The 25,877-nt window shown below is 48.4% G+C and overlaps 1 protein-coding gene across 1 annotated transcript; it reads right to left on the reverse strand.

Annotated features, from left to right (window-relative positions):
• Positions 1–21,705: 21,705 nt before the first annotated feature.
• On the reverse strand, positions 21,706–23,493 carry LOC135011460 (uncharacterized; the record flags this gene model as incomplete). Its single annotated transcript, XM_063952462.1, has 1 exon — positions 21,706–23,493. A coding segment is annotated over exon 1 (1,788 nt), but the record flags the coding sequence as incomplete, so codon positions are not given.
• Positions 23,494–25,877: the final 2,384 nt, after the last annotated feature.

Below are 25,877 nucleotides of genomic sequence, written 5' to 3' on the forward strand. Positions count from 1 at the left end.
TTTCTCTCTCTTTTCCTCTTAAAAGTGTTATTGTGCTGTTATTGTATTTCATGTGTAGTTATCTGGTTAGTTAGTCTATGTTATATTGGTAGTGTATGACTTGTATTGTATTATTCTTTTGCAAATAGAACGTTTATATAAGGTGTTAGAACCTAAGATCGGTATCTGTGTATTTCTCATATTTCTAAGTATTCTCTGAGCGTCGGAGACGCTCGTACAGCTTTAAGTTAATAAGGTTACACTGTGTTACATTTACACCCTATCACTACACCAAGGTTTATTGCATAGATACATTGTTTTATGGTATAGTTAAAAAGGTTTAACACGGTAAGCATCAGCGCCGCTTGTGATCTCCTCGTGGTCCCAAGCGTCCGCTACGCTAGTAGCATATCATTACGTTAGTCGGCAGCCTATAGCGTGCCTGCCTGTGATCTCTTGGCCGTGAGCGAACGTGACGCTCGAGCATCTCGACTACGGCTAAGCGATTGTTACGCAACGTGCGTACCCTTACGGTATACCATACGCCAATAGCGTACTGTGTTCTTTCACCTTTTAGAGGGTTTTAAGTAAGATAAATATTTAGCTTTATCAATTGGCGGCTCGTCCGTCCTTCACATATCTGTACTAGGTAATTTCAGCAGACATTATCCATCAGCAAAGGGCGGGAGATCATATTCCTCGTAGTGCTGCCTGGATAAGCGTCTGCTTCGCTTAGTAAAGGGTGCTGAAGGAATCCGGAACCGGAGGTAAGAACAACACGCTAGTGTCTTTTAAAACTGTTTTTTTCTGTTTTGCGTACGCACACACGCACGCATATATCTGCATTTCTTTTTCATTCGTGTATTTTCATATCGCTCTCCTGTTTGCCATTTTATAATTGATAAACGTGCTAAGAAAGATTTGTTGCTATTAGTAGTTAAAGAGTAAAAGTAATACATTAAGGGGTAAATTGTAAAGCATGCACACAGCTCTGCCTAAGGATACAATGAGAGATCTGTGTGGTGCTCGGTAGATGATCGAGGATCACCTACATTGATAAACGTGTTAATTGTGTTACGGTGGATATCTGCCTTGCGTACACGTGTCTCTAACAAAAGGCTGAGACCCGCGTGCGCAACCCAAAGGCCGACGCACGCAGCGTATATTACGCAACGGAGCGTCTGGGTACGCCCATGTAGCAAATCACACGATAGTGTTATTTTAAACAGGCGAAAAGGTGGCAACGCGATAAATAGCGCAAATCGATTTTAGTGTCCGAAATTTAAGCTAATAGATCCTTCTCCAATTTACGACTCATCTGGTCTAAAGGGAAGAAATTTCTGCGCAGAAATAGAAAGAAATAGAAACAAAAGTAAAGTGTACATGTGGTGAGTGAGTGTTTGCATATATAAGTTTCTACAATTTTTGGGATTGAACCACAGGAAATCATCGAGTTCTCGTGAAGTACATACGTGTAAGTGACATACATGGTGGCTAGGGAGGCATCCCTTGTTAAACATATAAAGAGCATTAGAGTGTAGCAGACCAGGAGGTCATACTGTAGCAGACCAGGAGGTCCGGAACAGACCAGGAGGTCTAGGTACAGCAGACAAAGAAGTCCGCTATAGAGACAAGTAGCCCAACACCAGGAAGGGTTGGTGCGGAACCCATATAGGCCATAAAGCTCAGGCTGAAGGAATTCGCAGCTGCTAAATTTCGATTCCACTAGTCGCTCCGCACATAAGATTAGTTGCTTATGTGCTGAACGATTGTACCGCACGTAATTGTGTGCATTAGTTAGTAATCTGACCCAGTACCATTTGCGTACGGAAGGGGTCATAAACGCTATTTGTACATTCTAACGTGATTTGTGTAATTTTTTATTTTTTAAGGGAAGTTCGCTGGTCACTCAGGAATTATCCAACAACCAACAGTTACTGGAAAGGGTTAATGCTCTTCGGATCACACTCGCATGTTCCAGTAAACAAAGGTTCATAGGGGCCCTGGGTCGAGTACGCCAGCGCTAAAACAGTGTGTGGGCGTATTGGTCGGCGTGGGCGAGTGAGTGGGGTACTCGGTAAACCGCCACCGTCAGCCTATCTTGAACATCTTGGTTTTTGTAAGGGTTTGCTGAAGACCCTGATATAAAGGTCAGAGGTAGTGAAAGCAACACCTGCAAGTTATGGGGGCCAGTTGTTCAGGTAGGGGGCGATCAACCTCGGTTCGGGTTGATTCAGTAAACCGGCCAATCGGGTCGGCAAGGTATGTAATGTGTGAAAAATACGGTTCACACACAGAGGTTTTATGTGATGAATGGGAAAGAATGACTGTACATGACGGGGAGAAGTTCCCAAGAGTAGGCAGCTTTAGCCCAGATGTGTTACTAAATCTAAGGAGAAGGATATGTCTCATTAAATCAACAAAGAGACGGATCAAACATTATGATTATTTACAGTTATGGCAACAGGAGGGTGAAATACAGAGAGGATTGGCTCAGGCGGCGGGATCTAACCCTATCAGGAAACTGGTAGCCACGGCACCACCGCCACCATATATATCAGGAGAGAAATTGGTTGCGGAGAATGACGCACTAGGGTGCAATAAACAAACACTTAGCAACTGTATAAATGTTAAGGATAATATGAATAAGATGAGTAATGCAAGTATTAACCCGTGCAAGTTGTACCCTGTTTTAAACTTTCCCCAGGAGTGTGATCAAGAGGACGAATCGGCAACAATATCGGCGCTCTCTCTAGCAGCCACCATATCAGAAACAGCAGTAGGCACGTCCCAACCCCCGAGATTAGTATCAAAAGCCCCTAGCGGAGGGACAGGTGAGGTCGTATCAACGGGTAAGTACGGCACCATACACTATGCTGAAACCATTTCACCACAAGCTGTAGAATCTATTCAGAATGATGTAAGCAGACTTAATCCCGTTAGGGTAATAGCAGTGCCAAATGGGAAAACGGACACTTCAGGAATCACTCCTGTCAGAAACATTGCCATGCACTGTCCATTTTCCCGAATGGAATTAAGAACAATAGTGTCTGAATTCCCTGATCCTAGGAAGGATCTAGTTGCTAGCCAGAAATACATTAGAGACCTAGGGAACACGGTAGAGCCCAATAACAAAGACTGGCAGATATTGCTGAGGGCATGTTTACCCTCCAATGTCGACTCAGCACAATTTTTAGCTGACTGTAAATTAGACGAGGATGTACCCCTTACGGATGTGTACAACCAAGACAATGTAAAGAGAATAAATTTACAGTTGAAGGAGTATTTTCCAGCTGTAGTCAAATGGAATAGAATTTTCTCCATTAAACAAAAAGAGACAGAAACAGCTGCTGATTATTTTCATCGGGCACTACTAGAAATGGCAAAATACACAGGCATAGAAGACATTAAGACCAATGCAAATCATAGAGAAGTAGCAGTATCTGTGTTAATGGATGGTTTAAAAGAGGTATTGAAAGCAAGGGTACAGACCACGCAACCATGTTGGCGAGGTCTGTCGGTGGCTACTTTGAGAGAGGCTGCTATTGATCACGATCGAAATATCACCAGACACAGGGAGTCACAAGGTGATAAATTAATGGCCGTAAGTATACAGGCTTTGACCACAAGGCAACCTTCGTATAAACCTCCGACCCCTGTGGGTAAGTCAAATGTGGTAACTTGTTATTTTTGTCATAGACAGGGACACATGGCACGAGACTGTAGAGCGAAAAATTCACAAAAATCATACCAACCCCCTAGACAACGACATGACACACGAAATTGGGATCAGGGTCCGCAGAGACGGAGTTATGAGCCACATACAGGGGAAACAAAAAGATATCCCCCAAAAGGAGACTGGCAAGCTTCTGGCAGTTCCCATTTAACCCCTTCTCAAGTAGTTGCTGCCAGCGGGATTCAGGGAGGTCACCATACCCAATAGGGGTGTGGCCACACCTGTAATCTGCAGCCAGTAAAATTGATTGCAAGTCTTGGAAGTGAACCCGAAATTGCAATTAATGTAGCTGGTAAATCATTAAACTTTCTTGTAGATACGGGGGCGGCCAAATCAGTGATAAATTCGACAGTGGGCATGAGAACCACTGGTAAGACAATTCCAGCCATGGGAGTAACGGGAGTAGTCCAGCACTACCCTGTTAGCAAACCAGCTGAGATTACAATAGGGCCTTTACATACCAAGCATTCCTTTTTGCTGGCTGCATCGGCACCGACTAATCTCCTGGGAAGAGATTTATTGTGTAAAATGGGGTGCATCATTTATTGCACTCCTGAAGGTGTATTTTTAGACATACCTGAGAATCACGCTCAGGAAGTGCGAGACATGCTAGACTCCCCATCAAAATTAATGTCCCACACAGTTATATTGAATAGGAATCCATCCCAGGTAGAAGAAATGACATCCCAAATACCAGAGTCACTGTGGACTAAAGATGGACAAGACACTGGATTAATGGCAAACGTAGCTCCAGTAGTTGTGCAAGTAAAAGATGGTAGGATAGCTCCAAAAATCCCACAATACCCTCTGAAGCCAGAGGTGGAGTTAGGAGTTTACCCAGTAATAGAGCGCTTGCTACAACAGGGCATTCTGGTAAGAACATCCAGCACTGCCAATAGTCCCATCTTCCCTGTGAAAAAGAGTGGGGGGAGGGGTTACAGGCTAGTGCAGGATCTAAGGGGGATTAACAAAATAGTTGAGAGTCAATTCCCCGTAGTGCCAAATCCAGCTGTCATCCTTATGCAGATCCCTCCCACTGCGAAATTTTTCACTGTTATTGACCTCTGCTCCGCCTTCTTTTCGGTACCCCTGCATCCTGACAGCCAATATTTGTTTGCATTTACATACAGAGGAGTCCAATACACATGGACTCGATTACCGCAAGGTTTCATAGACAGTCCAAGTATATTTTCACAGGCTTTGCATGATTGTTTACAGTCTTTCCAACCAGAGAGTGGATCAATATTGATACAGTATGTGGACGATTTACTACTGTGTTCAGATTCACTGGAAGCGTCCCTGAAGGATACGAAACAGCTCCTGTTTCATCTTTCAGACACAGGACACAAGGTTTCCAAAGACAAACTACAATTATGCCAGCCTAAAGTAAAATATCTGGGACACTGTCTAACACAAGGACTGAGACACCTGACCGCTGATAGAATTCAAGCAATTAGAGACATGACTCTGCCACAAACTCAGCAACAGATCAGAACGTTTTTAGGAATGTGTGGGTATTGCCGTAACTGGATCCCAGGATTTTCCATTCTAGCATTACCTTTGCAGGAAATGGTCTCATCAAACAAACCTGATCGGATTTCGCATACAGACGAATCCGAGATGGCATTTGAGAGACTTAAACAGTGCCTAACGCAGGCGCCAGCATTAGGTATGCCAGACTATGGGAAACCCTTTGAGCTGTACGGAACAGAAAGTGCTGGTTGCACGGCAGGCGTCCTAACCCAAAAGCACGGTGATGCCAGTAGGCCGGTAGCATACTACAGCGCTCAGCTAGATACGGTAGCACGATCCCTCCCCACATGCTTGCGAAGTGTCGCTGCAATAGCATTGCTAGTTACAAAAAGCGAAGATGTAGTGCTAGGACACAACCTCACAATTCATACGCCACATGCAGTGTCAGCCTTGTTGAATTCTGCCCAAACCAGGCACGTCTCATAAGCGCGGTTTACAAGATGGGAATTGGCACTAATGGCCCCCGTAAACATCACCATAAGGAGATGCAGTGCATTAAATCCTGCAACATATCTCCCAGGTGTGCCTGGACAGGCACAAAGGGTGGAGGACGAGAGTGATGGGGAAGGAGGATTTAATACAAAGGATGACATGCATGATTGTATGGAATATTTGACCCAAAATTTCACGGCAAGGCCTGACATCAGTGACAACCCACTGGAAGATGTAGATCTTACTTTCTACACTGACGGTAGTTGTCACAGACAGTCGGACTCGGGAGACTTGTGTACTGGATACGCAGTCGTAGATGACCAAGGTACCATAGAAGCAGAACCGCTAGGCCCACCTCACTCAGCCCAGGTTGCTGAACTAGTTGCCCTAACCAGAGCATGGGAATTGGCTAAGGGCAAGTCAGCCAATATCTACACCGATTCTAGATACGCCTTCGGGGTAGTACATGATTTCGGAGCCCTATGGCGCCTCAGAAATTTCATGACGGCAGCTGGTACACCGGTAGCGCATGCAGCTCACATCAAAAGGCTTCTAACAGCGATACAGGAACCTGACAGAGTGGCTGTTATCAAGTGTAAAGCACATACATATAGCCAAGACCCAGTATCACTTGGTAACAGCCGAGCAGACGAAGCTGCTAAGTTAGCAGCCGGTACCCCCAGACAGACAGACACCACACAACTGATGGTATTTAATACCATCAACACACAGAAGTTGTGTGAAATGCAAAATTTGTGTTCCACACAGGAAAAGGCAGTCTGGAAGGCAAAGGGATATGGCCAGGAGTCCTCAGGACTCTGGACGGATGGACAAGGTAAACCGGTGGCCCCCAGAGCATATCTTCCATGTTTAGCTGAGGCAGCACACGGGCTGACTCATCTGGGCAAGGAAGGAATGTGCAAGTTGGTAAGAGCATATTGGTGCGCCCCAGGATTTTCATCTCATGCAAGTAAGAGAGCAATGTCATGCCTTACCTGTTTGAGAAAGAACATCGGAAAGGCAATACCAACAGAACCATCTCATATCCCACCTGCAGGCGGCCCTTTCCAAGTAATACAGATTGACTTCATTCAATTACCCCCTTGTCGAAATTTGAAATATGTACTTGTTTGTATAGATGTTTTCTCAAATTGGGTCGAAGCATTTCCTGAGGCCACAAATACCGCTATGTTTACTGCTAAGAAAATTGTGCAGGAATTTGTATGTACATACGGTATCCCTAGAATAATTGAAAGTGATAGGGGTACCCATTTTACAGGTGATGTCTTTCAAGGAATGTGTAAGTTGATGGGAATTGATAGTAAGCTGCACACTCCATACCGCCCCCAGGCGAGTGCGAAGGTGGAAAGAGTGAACAGCACTATTAAAAATAAATTGAGCAAAGTTATGGCAGAAACAGGATTGACATGGCCAGAAGCTTTACCCATTGTACTATACAGCATCAGAACCACTCCCAGGTCCCCTCTTAATCTGTCCCCCTTTGAAATTCTATTTGGTCGACAACCGCATGTTATGATTAACCCTCAGGATGATTTGAAGTGTAACAATGAAGTGACTGTAAAATACCTGGTTAACATGAGTAAACAGCTAAGGAATCAAAATGACAATCTGAAATTAGTGATTCCTGATTTACCAGATAGTAATTGTCATGACATTGAACCTGGGGATTATGTAATGATACGGAATTTTCTACGCTCAGGTTGCCTTATTGACAGATGGGAAGGACCATACCAAGTCTTATTGACTAGCACTACAGCATTGAAGGTTGCCGAGAGAGAGACTTGGGTTCATTCGTCCCATTGTAAGAAGGTTGCTGATCCAGAGAGGTCTCGTGATAAAGAACAGACGGTAGAGGAAGTTGTATCACTGGAGTGTCTGTTTCAGGAGAACTGAGACGGCACCTGAGCATTGAAAATAATAAGATCGGAGGCAGTGGTCGATCCCCTGTTCCCTTTTATTGTTTTTCTCCACTTCCCATCCCATCTCCCCCAAGTATTCCTTTCCCCCTTCTCATTCTTCTCCGTTTCCTCCTATAAGATGGACTTGCCCCAAGAGACTGTGATCCGGATTTTCCTGTTGACCATGATGTTGACCAGAGCAGTCTGTTCTGGCGAGAGTACCATGGAGGTCGAGAGAGGTTCTGGAATGGGTTCTGATGACAGAGATGGAGGCGTAGTTTTCCAAGAACAACATAATCAACAAGCAAAGGCGAGTATCAGAAAACGATCCGATAGCATTGACAATAGAAGAAATTGTGAAGGATTGTTAGCTGAAGAGAACTGTATCTGTAGGCTCTGTGACAGTGTAGTTGAGGATGGGTGTATCAAGAAATGCCAATCTAGTTTTAATATCCACATGGACCGGCATCCATTAAGTGACTATCACTCCTTAGTGGGTAATGTGTTAAATCAGACAGATTGTTGGTATGCTCTCAAGTACCTCAAGGCCATAGCAAATCAGGATTAGTGCCCTTCCCTTTAACTATAGGGGAGGTACTTGAGCTAAGTGGTGGGAGGCCGGTGGACAGGAGGTTTAATATCTCCAGTCCTCCTAGTTTGAAGCTCCACCAATATCATGTGGATAGATCCCTTGTATGTTTTAACATTTCCAATCCCCGAAAGCCGGGAAATTGGGAAGTGTCATGGAATAACCAAACCATGACCTTTTCATACAGAGCCGATAGAATGCCAACAAATACAGAACTTATACGCCACATAGCCGGTAGTGGAAAATATTTCCGATATAGGTATACCCTAGGAAGTAGGACCATGAGAGTTGGAGAGGTATCACCAGGATACTGTGCACATATCATACAAACTGATACGTGTATTAGACAGATGGGAGAATTAGGGTTAGGAGATTTCACATGGAAGATGTGTAATATGGTTATGTCCTACTCCGTCCCATATGTTCTCCCCGATGATGCATATTTCATATGCGGGAGGAAGGCGTATAAGTGGCTTGCCCCAAACTCTGAAGGATTGTGTTATATTGGAAAAGTACTGCCTGAGGTAATGACTGTATCACATATTAAAATGAAAGATATTCACCGCAGTGCCCAAGCTCCTTATACCCACACTCATTACGAGCACATCGTTAAACGGCACCTGATAGAGAGAACAGAGCATCCGGCCTCTGACCTGATCAGTGAATCCACCGGGATTCAATTCCTAATCGCGTTAGATATCACTCGCACCGCCAGAGGAGTGATAAATTATAAATATATATCAGCGCTTGCAAATTTATTAGACAATATCACTGAAATGTATGATGACACGTTCAGGTATACTGGAAGGGAGCTCCAAGCTTATAAAACAGAACTGGTCCAGCATAGGATGATTCTCAATTATCTCACAGCAGTGACAGGCGGATATTGTGTCACACTGGCAACGCAGTACGGCGTAAAATGCTGCACTTATATTACGAATAGCACCGAGGACCCGGTCGAGGTCATAGACCAAAAGATGGACGACATTCTCCAATTAAAGTGGGAATTCCGCAGGAGACACAATCTCACCCTTGCTGCTGTGGGTAATGAGCTGACCAGTTGGGTGTCATGGTTGAACCCGCGAAATTGGTTCTCTGGTTTAGGAGAATGGGCTCAAGGAGTTATAATGGATGTAGGGAAGTTTCTTCTATGTATCTTGGGTGTTGTCATATCGATTGGCTTGATATTTAGATGCGTTCAGGCTTTAACGAAGTGTAAACAAAGTACTAAAGTAATGAGTCTAAGGAGTGAGAACATTGTAATTCCAATGGATTTGATTTACGACCCAACGATAGAGACAATGATGTGATGAAAATGTGATTCTACGGTCCGTTTCTTTCACCTGTTTCTCCTTTTCCCCAAGATAAAAAGACCCGCTTGGAAGAGGAATTTGATGACCTTATATACAGACAACAGATGAATTAAAGAAGAAGTTTGACAACCTTGTACACAAACAACAGATGGACTATGCCATAGACCCCCAGTTTCCTTAGAAATTTTAAATTTACGCTAGCCCAATTTTTTTTGTAAGTCTATGGACATTGACAAGGCTTTTTGCATACCGTTAATAGCAAAAGCCCAAAGGAGACTTCAAACAAGACTTCAGACAAGACTTCAGACAAGACTTAAACCAACAAATGCATATCAACCTCACATAGAATACCACTGCATTTACCATAATTGTTTCTTATCTTCATCTCTACAACCTTCAGGTAATGACACACATAGTCGATAGGGAATACAGGCACAAATATCAGCATTCACATATTTCCCCCCATTCATGTATCATCAACTAAAATGTGCTCCCCCATTTTGTTGCAACTAAAAGCCGAAACGAGCTCGGTAAAGTTTGACAGCCCATCCACAGACCCGTACCACGGGATAAGAAGGAATTCAAATGTATACTTCGCAATACCTCGAAGCTTGATTTACAACACGTACGGCACGATGATACATGACCCCTCAAACATGGATTCATACACACATGCTTTTGCTATCTCACTAGGTCATACCCTTCTCACACCTTCTTCTCTCCTCCCCTACCCAACCATAGAAATGTATTTACACATGACATATATTTTTCTCTTTTTGAAATGTTTTAGAAAGTGGCAGTTATTGGTGACTGCCAAAGGGTGGACTGTCAAAGTCAGAAAAATATCATGATGCACACTACCATATTTGCACCTCATGCGTGTCCCCGCTGCGCGTGCCCAGGCTCTCCCGTGCGTACGCATACCCGCTGGTGCGTGCACCCGCAGGCGCACGGTATGCGCATTTACGGTAGATTTTGTGTGCGTCTAGCGGGCGACTCGATCATTACATATTTTAACCATATAATGTATTTTGTAGATTATGGTCCCTTTGATAGAATCTGAAAGTTTAGTTAACGTAGCATGTTCATGAACAAAGAGATCCCTCTTTGTTTGATACGAAGGGTCAGACAAGGGTTATACAGTGGTGTTTAGTATCCATCGGAAGAGTATTTAATTAGCAATATTCCGGTGTTGGTTTGAAGCGGATAACTCGCTCGTGCGAATAGTTATGGACATAAGAAGTTTATGGACTTTTACTATATTTGCACTTTATTATCCATGCGGCGGGAAACCTAGTTTCCCACCCACCTGAGCAGTTGGAAATAGTCACAGCCCACCTGTATGAATCAACCTATGACCTTTTGTTATAATGCGAAGAGGAATTCCTGTGTCCAATGAACAATAAGAATATAGGGACCATTGTACTGTATTATGTGTAGGGTATAAAAGGACAAGCCACTCTGGGCCAGCTCTCTATTCTCTTCAACGGTTCTCATTGCTGATAATCGGGAGCTGGATATCCAGAGGTGCATGCGATTGTTTCCCTTGAGCGTAAGTTTCTCCGCAATCATATTGTCTTTATTGTTATTGTGAGCCATATCTCTCTCTCTCTCCCTCTTCTCCTTTTTCTCTCTCTTTTCCTCTTAAAAGTGTTATTGTGCTGTTATTGTATTTCATGTGTAGTTATCTGGTTAGTTAGTCTATGTTATATTGGTAGTGTATGACTTGTATTGTATTATTCTTTTGCAAATAGAACGTTTATATAAGGTGTTAGAACCTAAGATCGGTATCTGTGTATTTCTCATATTTCTAAGTATTCTCTGAGCGTCGGAGACGCTCGTACAGCTTTAAGTTAATAAGGTTACACTGTGTTACATTTACACCCTATCACTACACCAAGGTTTATTGCATAGATACATTGTTTTATGGTATAGTTATAAAGGTTTAACACGGTAAGCATCAGCGCCGCTTGTGATCTCCTCGTGGTCCCAAGCGTCCGCTACGCTAGTAGCATATCATTACGTTAGTCGGCAGCCTATAGCGTGCCTGCCTGTGATCTCTTGGCCGTGAGCGAACGTGACGCTCGAGCGTCTCGACTACGGCTAAGCGATTGTTACGCAACGTGCGTACCCTTACGGTATACCATACGCCAATAGCGTACTGTGTTCTTTCACCTTTTAGAGGGTTTTAAGTAAGATAAATATTTAGCTTTATCATACACTGCAAGTTGCTATAGCCAGAACGGAAACGAACATCTTCATTGGTCTGGAAGAGGGGGCAGTTGCATATGCATTGGGGGATATTTATTTTACACCATTATAAAAGCAGTGAAAATAATCCTATGGATGTCGTACTGCCACATGTCAATACATGTTCAATCTCTAGAGGGCCACATAGCACGGTGATGGCAGGGCCACAGGGCGCACATACCATTTAGGGAGCACCAAGGAAGGCTTTCCGCCCCAGCAGCTGAATTTCTAGAAGTCTTAATTTTATTGTCTCCTCTCTCTGCAGATAATGCAGTAAACTGCCTGGAGCTGAGCATATATAGCTAGAGGGGCCATGGGTCAGTGTTGGGAGTACTCCTCTTATCACGGACATTATGGCTTCTAAGGGCTTCTTGTCCAGTATCCATTTAGCAGGTCGACCCTACTTAGGTCCACAGTCACTAGGTCGACCACTATTGGTCGACATTGACATGGACAACCAGGACAGGTCGACATATGAAAAGGTCAACATGGCTTTTTTTAAAAATAGATTTTTTACTTTTTCATACTTCACCATCCACGTGGACTACGATTGGGAATAGTAACCTGTGCCGAGCGCAGCGGTAGTGGAGTGAGGCACCTTACCCTTCGCTCGCCAGGGGACGCGGTACACTAATTGGGGTTCCTGGTCATGTTACGGAAAAAATTACCCCAAAAACAGTTCAAAAATCCATGTAGACCATTTCATGTGTTGACTATTTGTCCATGTCAATGTCGACCAATATTGGACAACCTAATGACTGTCGGCCTTAACATGGTCGACCATTTATACCAGAACCTTCTTGTCCAAGGCCTCCCAAAAGTAAAAGGGACCTCCTGTGCTTATTTTCCTTCACTGGAACCTCACACTGATCTTTCTCTGCTTGAGCTTCTGAAAGTAATAACGAGGCACTCCCACATTAACGGATCTTGATACGTGCACACAGGATTTTTGCCTGGGGCGCCGCCTTCCGGAGGGCACAGCCGCCGTGGCAAGATCCGCTACTGGTGGTGCCCCCCCGGTGTTGTGATCGCACACCGGACGTCATTGTGGGACCGGCACATAGACGCTAGGGGTCATAATTGACCTCTAGTGTCTATGCTGTGCTATGGGAGAGACGCCATGATGTCTCTCCCATAGATCTTAGGAACAGCGCCGGCGGCCGGAGACGGAGGACAGCAGCAGTCGGGAAACAGGAGAGGGGATGGTATTTTTTTTGGGGGGGGGGGGTGATCGGCGCTACTGGGTGCACAGTACAGGGGGCACAACTGCTGGGGGCACAGCTACAGGGGGCATAACTGACCACGCCCCCTTGAAGCCACGCCCCTATTTTTCCCACCCTGGGCACCACAAGGCCTAGATCCAGCCCTGCACTCCCACCAACGTAATGTACTGTAGTTCTCTTTGCATCACAGATGATTCATTCATCAGAAATCCATTCTGTAATTTGCACTTGTATTCCTTTGTACGGCTCAGTTTTAGTGGTAGCAGACGCTGGTAACTTCATATAGATGACAAATTATTCTGTTGTGATGTGATCTGCCCACATCCCCACCCTGAGGTTTAGAGTAGAGTAACCGCACAGGTAATCCAGAGTCATATGGCGGAATTCTGTTCATTATCGCGCCTGATCTCTTTGCCAGTATTGTCAGTGTCATGTGCACAGCTCAGAGTGTTACTAATCTACTGTGCATTGCATCACTGAGGCTGGTAGCAGCAGGAGTTGCAGAACCAGCTAAAATGTAGACCCTTTTTATTCATTTATAACATGGCAGCCAATAGCGGATTAGAGCTGCAGCTGGTGGGCGTGTCAATAAACAGCCAATCGGCTGCAGCATCAGCCGCAGCATCAGCCTGATCTCACAGAAGCGGCTGTTACAGAAGTTGCAGCTGCTGCTGCTTAGCATCCAGCATTAATCTAAATGATGCACAGTTGTGATTGTGATGCCCTAATAACCTATCGTTATATATTTATACAACTACGACTGACACTGTTATGATTAGGGTAAAGTGTTAGTAACTCCATCTTCACTAGGGTGCAGCAACTTGACGTGTAGCATTCCAGTTCCACTCTTGACAAATTAAAACAACAGAACGTCTTATTTATAAGCTGTTGGGATAAAATGGAGAAATTTGCAGAAGCGTTTTGTACAGTTCTATCCAATGTACCTCCACTGAAATCACTGGCAATTAAGACATACAGTAATGTATGGATTCCAGTAAGTATCAGGGTCTGCATTGCTTTAACAATTTTAGGCTGTAAATAATTTACAGACCTTTCTGTGCAGCAGCTGTGGGTGGTGGCGGGACAGAGACTAACCTCATTGGTGTTAGGGATCTGTCTTATAGTACATGAGCCAAATGATGGACGCACGTCAGAATGTTCCATGTAAGTTTTCGCTGATAAAGTCGAAGTCGGAATCTATGCTCTGAATACCAAAAAGCCTTTATACAAATGGAAATATAATATAAATATGACCATCAGCTGTTACTCTGCGCTGTAACTATGGTTAGTCAGCGTCACTCTCTCATTGATGGGGCCCAGGTGAAGAACGTGCACACAGAGGAGTAATAGTACATTGGGGGAGTGCTTGCGTTATATGGAGGCAAGCCTACCCCCAACTACCCTCTCCTAACAGAACCCTTCACTGAAACAGGCACCTGCACTGCCTCCCAAAACTCTTAGCATTTTGGACAAAAGTCCTGTTTGTTGGGACAGAGGAACCGGACCCTTAAATGGGGACTGTCTGGCGTAAATAGGGATAGCTGGCAGGTGTATGTATATTACACATTGGGATTCCTTAATTAACAGTGTATTTGGGTGCAACCAATCAGTAATTAGCTATCTCCTTAGCGCAGCTATGACAAGGAAGCAAGTGCGTTATTGGTGGCTGATTTTTACTGCAAAGTCTGCACCTACTGTAAATCTTAGGTTTGTACAGTAGCTCTGACATAGCAGTTATAATGGCTCCCAGAAGAATCTCCTTATGAAATGCGGTATTTATAGATTATAATAAGATTTTACTCACCGGTAAATCTATTTCTCGTAGTCCGTAGTGGATGCTGGGGACTCCGTAAGGACCATGGGGAATAGACGGGCTCCGCAGGAGATTGGGCACTCTAATAAAGAATTAGTACTACTGGTGTGCACTGGCTCCTCCCTCTATGCCCCTCCTCCAGACCTCAGTTAAGGAAACTGTGCCCGGAAAAGCTGACATTACAAGGAAAGGATTTTGGGAATCCAGGGTAAGACTCATACCAGCCACACCAATCACACCGTATAACTTGTGATAACATACCCAGTTAACAGTATGAACAACAACAGCGCATCTACCAACGGATGCTAACATAACATAACCCTTTATTAAGCATTAACTATATACACGTATTGCAGAAAGTCCGCACTTGGGACGGGCGCCCAGCATCCACTACGGACTACGAGAAATAGATTTACCGGTGAGTAAAATCTTATTTTCTCTAACGTCCTAGTGGATGCTGGGGACTCCGTAAGGACCATGGGGATTATACCAAAGCTCCCAAACGGGCGGGAGAGTGCGGATGACTCTGCAGCACCGAATGGGCAAACACAAGGTCCTCCTCAGCCAGGGTATCAAACTTGTAGAATTTTGCAAAGGTGTTTGAACCCGACCAAGTAGCTGCTCGGCAAAGCTGTAATGCCGAGTCCCCCCGGGCAGCCGCCCAAGAAGAGCCCACTTTCCTTGTGGAATGGGCTTTTACTGATTTTGGATGCGGCAATCCAGCCGCAGAATGAGCCTGCTGAATCGTGTTACAGATCCAACGAGCAATAGTTTGCTTTGAAGCAGGAGCACCCAGCTTGTTGGATGCATACAGGATAAACAGCGAGTCAGTTTTCCTGACTCCAGCCGTTCTGGCTACATAAATCTTCAAAGCCCTGACTACATCAAGCAACTTGGAATCCTCCAAGTCACGAGTAGCCACAGGCACCACAGTAGGTTGGTTCAAATGAAAAGAGGACACCACCTTCGGCAGAAATTGCGGACGAGTCCGTAATTCTGCCCTGTCCATATGGAAAACCAGATATGGGCTTTTACATGACAAAGCCGCCAATTCTGACACACGCCTAGTCGAAGCTAAGGCAAATAGCATAGCCACTTTCCACGTGAGATACTTTAACTCCACGGTTTTAAGTGGCTCAAACCAGTGTGACTTCAGGAAACTCAACACCACGTTAAGATCCCAAGGTGCCACTGGAGGCACAAAAGGGGGCTGAATATGCAGCACTCCCTTAACAAATGTCTGAACTTCAGGCAGTGAAGCCAGTTCTTTTTGGAAGAAAATCGACAGAGCCGAAATCTGGACCTTAATGGAACCCAATTTTAGGCCCATAGTCACCCCTGACTGTAGGAAGTGCAGGAACCGGCCCAGCTGGAATTCCTCTGTAGGGGCCTTTCTGGCCTCACACCAAGCAACATATTTTCGCCATATACGGTGATAATGTTTTGCTGTTACGTCCTTCCTAGCCTTTATTAGCGTAGGAATAACTTCAGCCGGAATGCCTTTTAATGCTAGTATCCGGCGTTCAACCGCCATGCCGTCAAACGCAGCCGTGGTAAGTCTTGGAACAGACAGGGCCCCTGTTGCAACAGGTCCTGTCTGAGAGGCAGAGGCCATGGATCCTCTGTGAGCATCTCTTGCAGATCCGGGTACCAAGTCCTTCTTGGCCAATCCGGAAAAATTAGTATTGTTCTCACTCCTCCTTTTCTTACGATTCTCAGCACCTTGGGTATTAGAGGAAGAAGAGGAAACACATATACCGACTGGAACACCCACGGTGTTACTAGTGCGTCCACAGCTATCGCCTGAGGGTCTCTTGACCTGGCGCAATACCGTTTTAGCTTTTTGTTGAGGCGGAATGCCATCATGTCCACCTGTGGCAGTTCCCAACGATTTGCAATCTGTGAGAAGACTTCTTGATGAAGTCCCCACTCTCCCGGGTGGAGGTTGTGCCTGCTGAGGAATTCTGCTTCCCAGTTGTCCACTCCCGGAATGAACACTGCTGACAGTGCTTGCACGTGATTCTCCGCCCAACGAAGAATCCTGGTGGCTTCCGCCATCGCCACCATGCTTCTTGTGCCGCCCTGGCGGTTTACATGAGCTACTGCGGTGATGTTGTCTGACTGAATCAGCACCGGTTGGTTGCGAAGCAGGGGCTCCGCTTGACTCAGGGCGTTGTATATGGCCCTTAGTTCCAGGATATTTATGTGCAGACAAGCCTCCTGACTTGACCACAGCCCTTGAAAGTTTCTTCCCTGAGTGACTGCCCCCCATCCTCGGAGGCTTGCATCCGTGGTCACCAGGACCCAGTCCTGTTTGCCAAACCTGCGGCCCTCGAGAAGGTGAGCACTCTGCAGCCACCACAGAAGAGACACCCTGGCCCTGGCAGACAGGGTGATCAGCCGATGCATCTGAAGATGCGATCCGGACCACTTGTCCAACAGATCCCACTGAAAGATCCTCGCATGGAACCTGCCGAAGGAAATGGCCTCGTATGATGCCACCATCTTTCCCAGGACTCGCGTGCAGTGATGCACCGACACCTGTTTTGGTTTTAAGAGGTCTCTGACCAGAGTCACGAGTTCCCGAGCCTTCTGCGCCGGGAGAAACACCTTCTTATGGTCCGTGTCCAGAATCATGCCCAGGAAGGGCAGACGCGTCGTAGGAATCAGCTGCGACTTTGGAATATTCAGAATCCAGCCGTGCTGTTGCAACACTTTCTGAGAGTGTGCTACGCTGATCAGCAACTGCTCTCTGGACCTCGCCTTTATAAGGAGATCGTCCAAGTATGGGATAACTGTGACTCCTTGCTTTCGAAGGAGCACCATTATTTCCGCCATTACCTTGGTAAATATCCTCGGTGCCGTGGACAGACCAAACGGCAACGTCTGGAATTGGTAGTGACAGTCCTGTACCACAAATCTGAGTTACTCCTGATGAGGTGGATAAATGGGGACATGCAGGTAAGCATCCTTGATGTCCAGAGACACCATAAAGTCCCCCTCTTCCAGGCTTGCAATGATCGCTCTGAGCGATTCCATTTTGAACTTGAACCTTTTCAGGTAAATGTTCAGGGACTTTAAATTCAATATGGGTCTGGCCGAACCGCCCGGTTTCGGTACCAAAAACATTGTGGAATAGTAAGCCTTTCCCTGTTGAGGGAGAGGGACCTTTACCACCACCTGTTGGAGATATAATTTGTGAATTGCCGCTAACACTACTTCCCTTTCTATGGGGGAAGCTGGCAGGGCTGATTTTAGGTAACGGTGAGGGGGCATCACTTCGAATTCCAGTTTGTGTCCCTGAGACACAATCTGTATAGCCCAGGGATTCACCTGTGAGCGAACCCACTGGTGGCTGAAATGTCGGAGACGCGCCCCCACCGCTCCAGGCTCCACCTGTGGAGCCCCAGCGTCATGCGGTGGATTTAGTGGAGGCCGGGAAAGACTTTTGTTCCTGGGAACTAGCTGTATGGTGCAGCTTCTTTCCTCTACCTCTGGCAAGAAAGGAAGCACCTCTGACTTTCTTGGCTTTTTGTGATCGAAAGGACTGCATTTGGTAATACGGTGTTTTCTTAGGCTGTGAGGGAATATATGGCAAAAAATTTGACTTCCCAGCCATAGCCGTGGAAACTAGGTCCGAGAGACCGTCCCCAAACAATTCCTCACCCTTATAAGGTAAAACCTCCATGTGCTTTTTTGAGCCGGCATCACCTGTCCATTGCCGAGTCCACAGGACCCTTCTGGCAGAAATCGACATTGCATTTATTCTAGAGCCCAGTAGGCAAATGTCCCTCTGGGCATCCCTCATATATAGGACAGCGTCTTTTATATGCCCCAGGGTCAGTAAAATAGTATCCTTGTCCAAGGTATCCAGTTCCTCAGACAGAGTATCTGTCCATGCTGCTACAGCACTACACATCCAGGCTGACGCAATTGCCGGCCTCAGTAGAGTACCGGAATGTGTATAAACATACTTCAGGATACCTTCCTGCTTCCTATCCGCAGGATCCTTTAGGGAGGCCGTATCCTATGACGGCAGGGCCACCTTCTTAGATAAGCGTGTCAAAGCTTTGTCTACCCTAGGGGAGGATTCCCAGCGCACCCTGTCCGTTGGCGGGAAAGGGTACGCCATAAGTAACCTTTTGGAAATCAGCACTTTCCTATCAGGAGAATCCCATGCTTTTTCACACAACTCATTTAACTCATGTGAAGGTTGAAAGGTCACCTCTTGCCTTTTCTCCCCATACATATAAACCCTCATATAAATTCTGTAAGTGTCTGCGACGCCTGTGCTCACACCCTGTGCACAGCGTCTGCTACACTAAGGGCGTACCCTTGCGGTACCTTTTGCGCCAATTGCGTACTGTGTCTCTTAACCTTTTAAAGTGTTTTAAATAGGATAAACATATAGGCTTTGTCAACACTCTTGTGTTTCCCTTTCTTCCCCAATATTATAACCTTAAGACTCAAAGACAAAAGCTAGATGTTTACAAAGGACCTAATTACCGTAACGCTAAGTCCTAGTATATAAAGAGGGCCTTTGAATCCACAACTTTCTTCTTCAATATCCTGACAGTTTGGTATACATTTAAAAAAAAAAATGCAACATAGTGTTATGGTTTAATTGCTTTTATTTTTATTTGCTTTTATTGAATGCAGGAGACTGTGGGGGATATTTAATAAACAATTATCTAATAAAAGCTGGAAATTGTGGAGATGGAGGTACTGTAAGTTTGTTTAAAAAAAATAGATAAATATTTCTTCTTCAGGTTACATACCCTTCAATATGTCGGAGGGTATGTAATCAGGGAAGAAATATTTATCTCTTTTCTCCAGAAAACATCACTATAACATTTTCCAGTATTTATGAGAAAATTATGTTTCTTAAATATCCCCGTGTGCCATCATCTTCTTACTGGTGTATATATGGTGGTGGCAGGACCACGTGGTGTGGTGGTAGCAGGACCACACAGTGCGGTGGTGGCAGGTCCAAATTCAGTGGTGGTGGCAGGTCCAAAGTCAGCGGTGGCTGTAGCTCCACAGTCAGCAGTGGTGGCAGGACCAAAGTCAGCGGTGGTGGCAAGACCAAAGTCAGCGGGGGTGGCAGGTCAAAAGTCAGTGGTGGTGGCAGGTCTAAAGTCAGTGGTGGTGGCAGGTCAAAAGTCATCGGTGGTGGCAGCTCAAAAATCAGTGGTGATGGCAGCTCCACTTGGCATGATGGTTGCAGGTCCACACAGTGCGGTGGTGGCAGGTCCAAATTCAGTGGTGGCAGGTCAAAAGTCAGCGGTGGCTGCAGCTCCAAAGTCAGCAGTGGTGGCAGGACTAAAGTCAGCGGTGGTGGCAGGTCAAAAGTAAGCGGGGGTGGCAGGTCAAAAGTCAGCGGGGGTGACAGGTTAAAAGTCAGCGGTGGTGGCAGGTCAAAAGTCAGCGGTGGTGGCAGGTCAAAAGTCATCGGTGGTGGCAGCTCAAAAATCAGTGGTGGTGGCAGCTCCACTTGGCATGATGGTTGCAGGTCCACACAGTGCGGTGGTGGCAGGTCCAAAAAAATGCAACATAGTGTTATGGTTTAATTGCTTTTATTTTTATTTGATTTTATTGAATGCAGGAGACTGCGGGGGATATTTAATAAACAATTATCTAATAAAAGCTGGAAATTGTGGAGATGGAGGTACTGTAAGTTTAAAAAAAAAGAAGAGATAAATATTTCTTCTTCAGGTTACATACCCTTCAATATGTCGGAGGGTATGTAATCAGGGGAAGAAATATTTATCTCTTTTCTCCAGAAAACATCACTATCACATTTTCCAGTATTTATGAGAAAATTATGTTTCTTAAATATCCCTGTGTGCTATCATCTTCTTACTGGTATATATATGGTGGTGGCAGGACCACGTGGTGTGGTGGTAGCAGGACCACGTGGTGTGGTGATAGCAGGACCACACAGTGCGGTGGTGGCAAGTCCAAATTCAGTGGTGGTGGCAGGTCCAAATTCAGTGGTGGGGGCAGGTCCAAAGTCAGCAGTGGCTGCAGCTCCCAAGTCAGCAGTGGCTGCAGCTCCCAAGTCAGCAGTGGCTGCAGCTCCCAAGTCAGCAGTGGCTGCAGCTCCCAAGTCAGCAGTGGCTTCAGCTCCAAAGTCAGCAGTGGTGGCAGGACCAAAGTCAGCGGTGGTGGCAGGTCAAAAGTCCGCGGTGGTGACAGGTCAAAAGTCGGTGGTGGTGGAAGGTCAAAAGTCAGTGGTGGTGGCAGGTCAAAAGTCATCGGTGGTAGCAGCTCAAAAATCAGTGGTGGTGGCAGCTCCACTTGGCATGATGGTTGCAGGTCCACACAGTGCGGTGGTGGCAGGTCCAAATTCAGTGGTGGCAGGTCCAAAGTCAGCGGTGGCTGCAGCTCCAAAGTCAGCAGTGGTGGCAGGACCAAAGTCAGCGGTAGTGGCAGGTCAAAAGTCAGTGGTGGTAGCAGGTCAAAAGTCAGCGGGGGTGGCAGGTCAAAAGTCAGCGGGGGTGGTAGGTCAAAAGTCAGCGGTGGTGGCAGGTCAAAAGTCAGTGGTGGTGGCAGGTCAAAAGTCAGCGGTGGTGGCAGATCAAAAGTCAGTGGTGGTGGCAGGTCAAAAGTCAGTGGTGGTGGCAGGTCAAAAGTAATCGGTGGTGGCAGCTCAAAAATCAGTGGTGGTGGCAGCTCCACTTGGCATGATGGTTGCAGGTCCACGCAGTGCGGTGGTGGCAGGTCTAAATTCAGTGGTAGCAGGTCCAAAGTCAGCGGTGGCTGCAGCTCCAAAGTCAGCAGTGGTGGCAGGACCAAAGTCAGTGGTGGTGGCAGGTCAAAAGTCAGTGGTGGTAGCAGGTCAAAAGTCAGCGGGGGTGGCAGGTCAAAAGTCAGCAGTGGTGGCAGGTCAAAAGTCAGTGGTGGTGGCAGCTCCACTTGGCATGATGGTTGCAGGTCCACTTGGTGCGGTGGTGGCAGGTTCACTTTGTGTGGTGGTGGCAGGACCACTTGGCATGGTGGTGGCAGATCCACTTGGCGCAGTGGTGGCAGGTCCACTTGGCACGGTGGTGGCAGGTTAACTTTACATGGTGGTGGCAGGTTAACTTTGCGCGGTGGTGGCAGATCCACTTTGTGTGGTGGTGTTAACTCTAAACTGCATGGTGGTGGCAGGTCCACTTTGCGTGGTGGTGGCAAGTTCACTTTGCACCATGTTGGCAGGTCCACTTTGCGCCGTGGTGGCAGGTTCACTTTGCGCCGTGGTGGCAGGTCCACTTTGCATGGTGGTGGCGGGTTCATTTTGCGTGGTGGTGGTGGGTCCACTTTGCGCGGTGGTGGTGGGTCCACTTTGCGCTGTGGTGGCAGGTTAACTTTGCGTGGTGGTGGCAGGTCCACTTTGCACGGTGGTGGCAGGTTCACTTTGTGTGGTGGTACCAGGTTTAAACTGCACGGTTGTGGCAGGTCCCATTTGCGCCGTGGTGGCAGGTCCACTTTGCCCCGTGGTGGCATCTCCACTTTGCGTGGTGGTGGCAGGTTCACATTGCGCGGTGGTGCCAAGTTCAATCTGCACAGTGGTTGCAGGTCCACTTTGCGTTGTGGTGGCAGGTCCACTTTGCACTGTGGTCTCAAGTCCACTTTGCATGGTGGTGGCAGGTTCACTTTGCGCCGTGGTGGCAGGTTCACTTTGCGCCGTGGTGGCAGGTCCACTTTGCATGGTGGTGGCGGGTTCATTTTGCGTGGTGGTGGTGGGTCCACTTTGCGCGGTGGTGGTGGGTCCACTTTGCGCTGTGGTGGCAGGTTAACTTTGCGTGGTGGTGGCAGGTCCACTTTGCACGGTGGTGGCAGGTTCACTTTGTGTGGTGGTACCAGGTTTAAACTGCACGGTTGTGGCAGGTCCCATTTGCGCCGTGGTGGCAGGTCCACTTTGCCCCGTGGTGGCATGTCCACTTTGCGCCGTAGTGGCAGGTCCACTTTGCGTGGTGGTGGCAGGTTCACATTGCGCGGTGGTGCCAAGTTCAATCTGCACAGTGGTTGCAGGTCCACTTTGCGTTGTGGTGGCAGGTCCACTTTGCACTGTGGTCTCAAGTCCACTTTGCATGGTGGTGGCAGGTTCACTTTGCGTGGTTGTGGCAGGTCAATTTTGCGCGGTGGTGACAGTTTCACTTTGTGTGGTGGTGGCAGGTCCACTTTGCGCGATGGTGGCAGGTTCACTTTGCGTGGTGGTGGCAGGCCCACTTTGCACGGTGGTGGCAGGTTCACTTTGTGGGGTGGTACCAGGTTTAAACTGCACGGTTGTGGTAGGCCCACTTTGCGCCGTGGTGGCAGGTTCACTTTGCCCCGTGGTGGCATGTCCACTTTGCGCCGTAGTTGCAGGTCCACTTTGCGTGGTGGTGGCAGGTTCACATTGCGCGGTGGTGCCAAGTTCAAACTGCACAGTGGCTGCAGGTCCACTTTGCGTTGTGGTGGCAGGTCCACTTTGCGCTGTGGTCTCAAGTCCAGTTTGCATGGTGGTGGCAGGTTCACTTTGCGCGGTGGTGGCAGTTCAATTTTGTGCGGTGGTGACAGTTTCACTTTGTGTGGTGGTGGCAGGTCCACTTTGTGCGGTGGTGTCAGGTTCAAAGTGCGCGCTGGTGTCATGTTGAAACTGCACGGTGGTGGCAGATCCTCTTGGTGCGGTGGTGGAATGACTAGAGTATACAAAGTAACATAGTTAACTAGGTGCTTCATCGCGCCCTACGGGCGCTCTTCACACACCGTCATAAGGGGCTACACCCCCTTAACCCCTGCACGCCTTTCTGGGGTTCAGCATTTGTATTATATAGAGTATTACCTGTATTCCTAGTTTTGTTAGTGGTTAAATATTGCATGACGAAAGGGCGTTCGATGGTGAAGGGGGCGTAGCTCCTTTGCGAAGGGGAAGGGGCGGGGGAGTGGGGACTGGGGAGGGGGGCCAGAGTTGCTGCGGGTGGGGAAGGGGTGGGGGTGTTGCAGGTGAGGGAGTGGCAGGTGCAGGGCTGTTGCAGAGGGGTTCTGGAGGCGCTGCGGGTGTGGAAGGGGCGGGTGCGGGGGGTGCTGCGGGTGTTGTATTGGGTCCGGAGGTGCCGCGGGTGAGGGAGGGGCGGGATGCAGGTACGGGGGTGTGGCAGATGGGTGAGGGGGTCTGGAAGCACTGCAGGTGGCGGAGGGGCAGGTATGCAGGTGGGTAGGGGGTCCGGAGGCGCGACGGCTGGGAGAGGGGTGGGTGCGGGGGTGCAGCGGATGGGGAGGGGGTCCAGGGGTGCTGTGGGTGTGGGAGGGGCGGGTGTGGGGGTTCCATGGGTGGGGGAGGGGCGGGGTGCGGGGCTGTTGCGGATGGGGTGGGGTTCCTGAGGTGCTGCGGGTGGGAAAGGGGTAGGTTCGGGGGTGCGGCGTATGAGGGAGGGGGTCCCAGAGGCGCTGCAGGTGGTGGAGGGGCGGGTCCGTGGATGGGGTAGGGGTCCGAAGGCACCACTGGTGGGGGATGGTGGGGTGGGAGGGTGCAGCGGATAGGGGAGGGGGTTCAGGGGCGCTGCAGGTGGGGGAGGGGCGGATGCGGAGGTGCAGTGGGTGGGGGAGTGGCAGGTGCGTGGTTGTTGCAGATGGGGAGGAGTTCGGGAGGTGCTGCGGGTGGGGAAGGGTGCAGGTACTGCGGGTACTGCGGGTGGGGTAGTGGGTCCGGAGGCGGTGGGGGTGCCGCGGGAGGGGGAGGGGAAGGTGTGCCGGTGCGGTGGATGGGGGAGGGGGTCAGGAGTCGCTGCAGGTGGTAAAGGGGTGGGTGCTGCAGGGGGTCCGTAGGTGCCACAGGTGGGGGAGGATGGGTGCGGGGGTGCATCGGATGGGGTAGGTGGTCCGGGGGCACTGCGGGTGGGGGAGGGGAGGGTGCGGGGGTGCCGTGAGTGGGGGAGTGGCGGGTACGGGACTGTTGCGGAAGGGGGAGAGGTTCCGGAGGCGCTGCGGTGGGGAAGGGAGCGCGGGTGCCGCGGACTGGGTAGTGGGTCCAGAGGCACTGTGGGTGGGGGAGGCTGCGGGTGGGGTAGGGGCAGGTGTGGGGGTGCGGAGGATGGGAGAGGGGCTGCAGGTGGTGAAGGGGCAGGTGCCGCTGTAGGTCTTACAGTATATATATCAGTGCACATAATCTCTGTGGCAGTTAGTGAGGGTTGTTGATAGTGTAGGAGGGGTGAGGGCCAGTACACAGACAGGCGGTTAGAGAGCAGGATGAGGGTGAGTAGATGAGGGTGACAGGGCGTAGTGAAGGGGAGTACTTAGCAGATGTAGGCGTGGAGTACAGGTGTGATGTCACAGTGTGTGTACCTTTGCTCTCATGTGTGAGGTATGTGTGACGTAAGGATGTGCGGGTCGTGGTGGCTGCTAACCTCCTGGCTGCTGCTGTGACATGGTCAGTCGGCTGCAGAGGGAGGGAGCTCCGGCTCAGCAGCAGCAGGTCGTCGTCGTCCGTGTTCCTTCCTGGCCCCATTCCGCTCTACATGGTCCGTCCTGTCTGACGGGCGTCATGCCTCCACTCTGTCTGGCTGTTATCATGGGGCATGACATAGCGTCCGGAGCCCTGTGGTCTGGCTTTCACCCGCCAGGCATGGAGTTTTTCCCGGAGAGGAGCGGCGCGCGGGCTTAGGCTGCAGAGGGAGGGAGCTGCGGCGCAGCAGCAATGGTGATCAGTGAGTGTCCCGTCCTGGTGCTGTCCCGCTGCACATGCTCCGAACCGCTTGCCGCTGAGCATGGCAGCCCTTGTCTGTATGCTGCAGGTGCTCATATAGCAGTGCCTGAGCTAGCGCCCCCCCACCCTGGGGTGTGGGTGTCAGGTGGCAGGCATGGTGTCTAGCTGGGAGAGGAGCTGCGGGCGGCCACCCACTGCCTGCAAGTACTCACTGCTACTACCACTGGGCATCCTCACCTCCCTATACTATGGGCAGGGTCTTGTAATTGACTCTGCTGCTGGCACAGGGTATGGGGTAGCTCCCTGCAGAAGATGCAGTTGACTCCGCCCAGTGCTGTGACTCCTTCCAACGTTAGACACACAGGCACAGAGTCACAGATCTGGGCTATTATATAGGCAATGAGGTTGAAAAAAGACAAGT

The sequence above is a fragment of the Pseudophryne corroboree genome, unplaced genomic scaffold, assembly GCF_028390025.1.
Source record: "Pseudophryne corroboree isolate aPseCor3 unplaced genomic scaffold, aPseCor3.hap2 scaffold_2441, whole genome shotgun sequence".
NCBI lineage: Eukaryota > Metazoa > Chordata > Amphibia > Anura > Myobatrachidae > Pseudophryne > Pseudophryne corroboree.